Below are 3,242 nucleotides of genomic sequence, written 5' to 3' on the forward strand. Positions count from 1 at the left end.
GAACCGCTTATTACTTTGTCGACAGTAATGGCGTGCGTGAGAAGCGCCTGTTGGAGTCCTACATGTTCCACTATCATCGCCAGCATTGTCAATGATCAGATTTGTGTGTGGGACATTCGTAAAAAAATACACATTCCGTCATCAGTGACGATCTCAACGAACGGAACGAGATTGGTCGCTGTTGAGTTTACAGCAAACGGGAATCAATTAGTTGTCGCTGATATCGAAGGTGTTATTTATGTTTACAATCTTGAAGGCATGCCATTTCCGCCGTACAATCAAGCAAAAGTGTTGATCGAATCCATCCAGAAAGAGCTAGTGACCAAACCGGGACTGCTGAGGAAGTTGAAGAAGCTCGGTCCGCCGTTCTGATTTTTCGATTTTTGACGCAATGTGATTGGATAAATGTCAAAAACAAAACAAATATTTAAAGTAGAGATTTGCATCTAATATTTCGCGAAAAAGTTTTCTATAATTAAAAGATAATATCATGAATCGCATAAATATTAAGAAACAAATTTTTTTAAAAAAATTTGATAAACTATTTTTATATAATCAGGCTATAAATATAATGAATTAAATAATATCTAAAAAATATTAAACTAAACTAAACTAAACTAAAACTAAACTTAAACTAAAAAGTATTAAATTGTAAGATAACAAAATATAAATAGAATCCAAAATAAGATAAAATAAACAATATATCAAAATAATAAAAAATAATAATAATAATCCACTATATAATCTTAAAAACTCTTTTTAATAAAATAAATAAAATAATAAATATGTGGTTTTTTTCTAAAAAAAAAAAAATAATAATAAGAAAATAATTCTCTTCTCCTCAATAGTCTCAATACATTAAAATATGTATAGATTTTCTTTGTAGCTTCCTTATCGACTGTAAGGTCGATAAGGCCTCTCCCGGCACGTGAGGAGTCATCTCGATCTACTCATTGCGACACCGCAGACCTAATCGTGATAAGAGAAAAAAAAGAGTAAGAGAAAGAGATAAACAGGCAGAGAGAGCAAAATGAACACTTGGATGCGCCGCGGGGTCTCCGTCAGGATGCGGAATCCGTTCGCTCGCAGATGTCGGGCCCGGGGCCCGGGGCTTTCTGATGTGTATGAGAGAAGAGAGGGGCCGTCTTATCCTATCCTGTGTTGCCGCTGCTCGCGGGCACGTACCGTGGCTACCGCCATCAGCGGGCAGTCTCTTATTACGCCCGCGCTCAGTTCTACGCGAATTCTAAATACTCTTCTTAGACCGCTTGATAATAACGCGAACACGGATATCAGGATCTCGAAAGTCGACCATCAAAATAACGGATTTTATTGAGAGAAAAAGAGAGAAAGAAAAAACTTTAAATAGTCTTTGGAGATGACGACAATAATGATGGATAACACAAATATCGAAATTTCGAAAATCTTATCTGATTTATTAAATAGGAGACAAAATCGAATGTGAATAATGGATGATGATGGAGGACAACAGAGTAAGCGTAATTTCGATATAGAAACGATATTATGACACAATTGGGATATGGATCTTTATAAAGCAAGAAAAAATATATAATTTTCTTGATTGGTGTTATTGGGACTTTGGCTCGAGGCAGTATAAAACTCGATAGTGTTAAAAAAATTGGTATATTATTATTAGTAAATAGAAGGAAATATTTTCCGATGGAATAGAATATTATGGACAACATGGATAATTGTGACGTTAACAGAGTGACAATTATTTTGCTGTAGCAACCTCGTGAAATTAATCTCACAAATATTTTGTAAAATTAATTTTTTTTTTATAATACGGTGAACCTTTATATTATATATAGATATGAAAAATAATAATTGAAACAGTAATAGTTAAATAATATTTTAATCTTGCGGCAACAAATCTAAATATTACAAAAATTGTCTTACTGTGGAAAATTACGATTCTTTGTTTAGATCAGTCTTTCTTTATGTTATAGTATTTATTTATTTGATCTCGAGGAACTGTATCAATCTTTGTGAGAAAATAAAAAATCTAATGCAAATTATAACTCAATAGGAATTAATTTATCAATTTATCGCAATTTTTTTTATCTGTGAATTCTTTGTTTAATCCGGAATTAATTTTATCTTTAAAAATATATTTCTTTATTTTGATGATTTCAATTATTACACACCATCCTATATTCAAGATTTTCATGAAACAATTTTAAATTTTCAAAATAATTAATAAATTATTTAAATTAATTATTTTCTTTCTCTTTCTTTCTTTTTTTCGTGCGCTTAAATTCATAAGAATTCATAAACTTAGATTTAGGAATTTTAATTGTTATTTCGAAAATTTTCCTTCTAACAGAAAATAAATAACTTAGTTTCTACATTAAATTGTTGTAGACAAGAGATCGAAGGATCAAGAGAGAGCATCATCCTATAATATCGTCGAAATCTTCGTTAGGTTGCACGATATTTAGATCGCGGCTATATTTCTCGCTGAGAGTCTTATCGAGCGGTTTAACTCGATGGCATTGCAACAAGTGGATTTCCGCGAGTAAAGGAGAACGAAGCGAGCGAAGAATCCTCCTCTGCTCGTCGAGGAGAGAGGCGATTAGCGGGTCTCGTCGCCTCAGCAGTAGGATCACGTCGGCATTAACACGCGCGCGCTAGGAATCTATGGTAGGACGCAAGTAGATTGCTGCGATCGTTATCGCGCCATCGGTGGTACTTTTTATTCGAAAACATTTGTGTATTTTTTTGTTTATCGATTATAGAATGCCAAATAAATTAATAGAGCCTCAAATGAAAAAATTAATTGTTAATAAAGAGAAAAACTCTTTATTGAAAAAAGAGAGAAAAAATATTTCTAAAAATATAAATCAATTATCCAGGCGATATTCCAACTAATTTAAAACAGTAAGACGTGAGATTGAGAATATGGATAATTTCTCATATAGAATATCGATGTATATTACCGTAGTCCTCGATGATGTGGAATTCGCTTTAAATTGCAAATCTTAAATCGATGATTAGCTATTCCGTAGCATGAAATAGCAACTAAGATCCTTGTTAGATTTTATAAAAGAAAAAAACAATTAAAAAGGAAAAAAGGAGAAAACAAGAAATCGTCAAACATATTGCCAAAACTTAAAATCCATATTACATGCAAGAATACGATGTAAAAAGAATTCAATTTATCAAAAAAAAAAAAAAAAAAAAAAAGAACCCAAATGATTCTGCAAATACCAAAAAACTCC

The 3,242-nt window shown here is 32.0% G+C and overlaps 1 protein-coding gene and 1 long non-coding RNA gene across 2 annotated transcripts in view; both read left to right on the forward strand.

Annotated features, from left to right (window-relative positions):
- The window catches only part of LOC115232959 (WD repeat-containing protein 78-like), a 12,953-nt gene extending 12,477 nt beyond the window's left edge, over positions 1-476 (forward strand). Inside the window, exon 7 of the mRNA XM_029803138.1 lies at positions 6-476. Within this exon, the coding sequence (XP_029658998.1) occupies positions 6-372 (367 nt within the window). The 3' untranslated portion in view covers positions 373-476. The remainder of the gene's footprint in view (positions 1-5) is intronic.
- Positions 477-835: 359 nt separating this feature from the next.
- LOC115232958 lies at positions 836-3,095 on the forward strand. Its single transcript, XR_003883694.1, has 2 exons — positions 836-1,493; positions 2,386-3,095. It is a non-coding gene; the product is annotated as an uncharacterized LOC115232958 (long non-coding RNA).
- Positions 3,096-3,242: the final 147 nt, after the last annotated feature.

The sequence above is a fragment of the Formica exsecta genome, unplaced genomic scaffold (assembly GCF_003651465.1).
Source record: "Formica exsecta isolate Colony F162 unplaced genomic scaffold, ASM365146v1 scaffold1527, whole genome shotgun sequence".
Taxonomy (NCBI): domain Eukaryota; kingdom Metazoa; phylum Arthropoda; class Insecta; order Hymenoptera; family Formicidae; genus Formica; species Formica exsecta.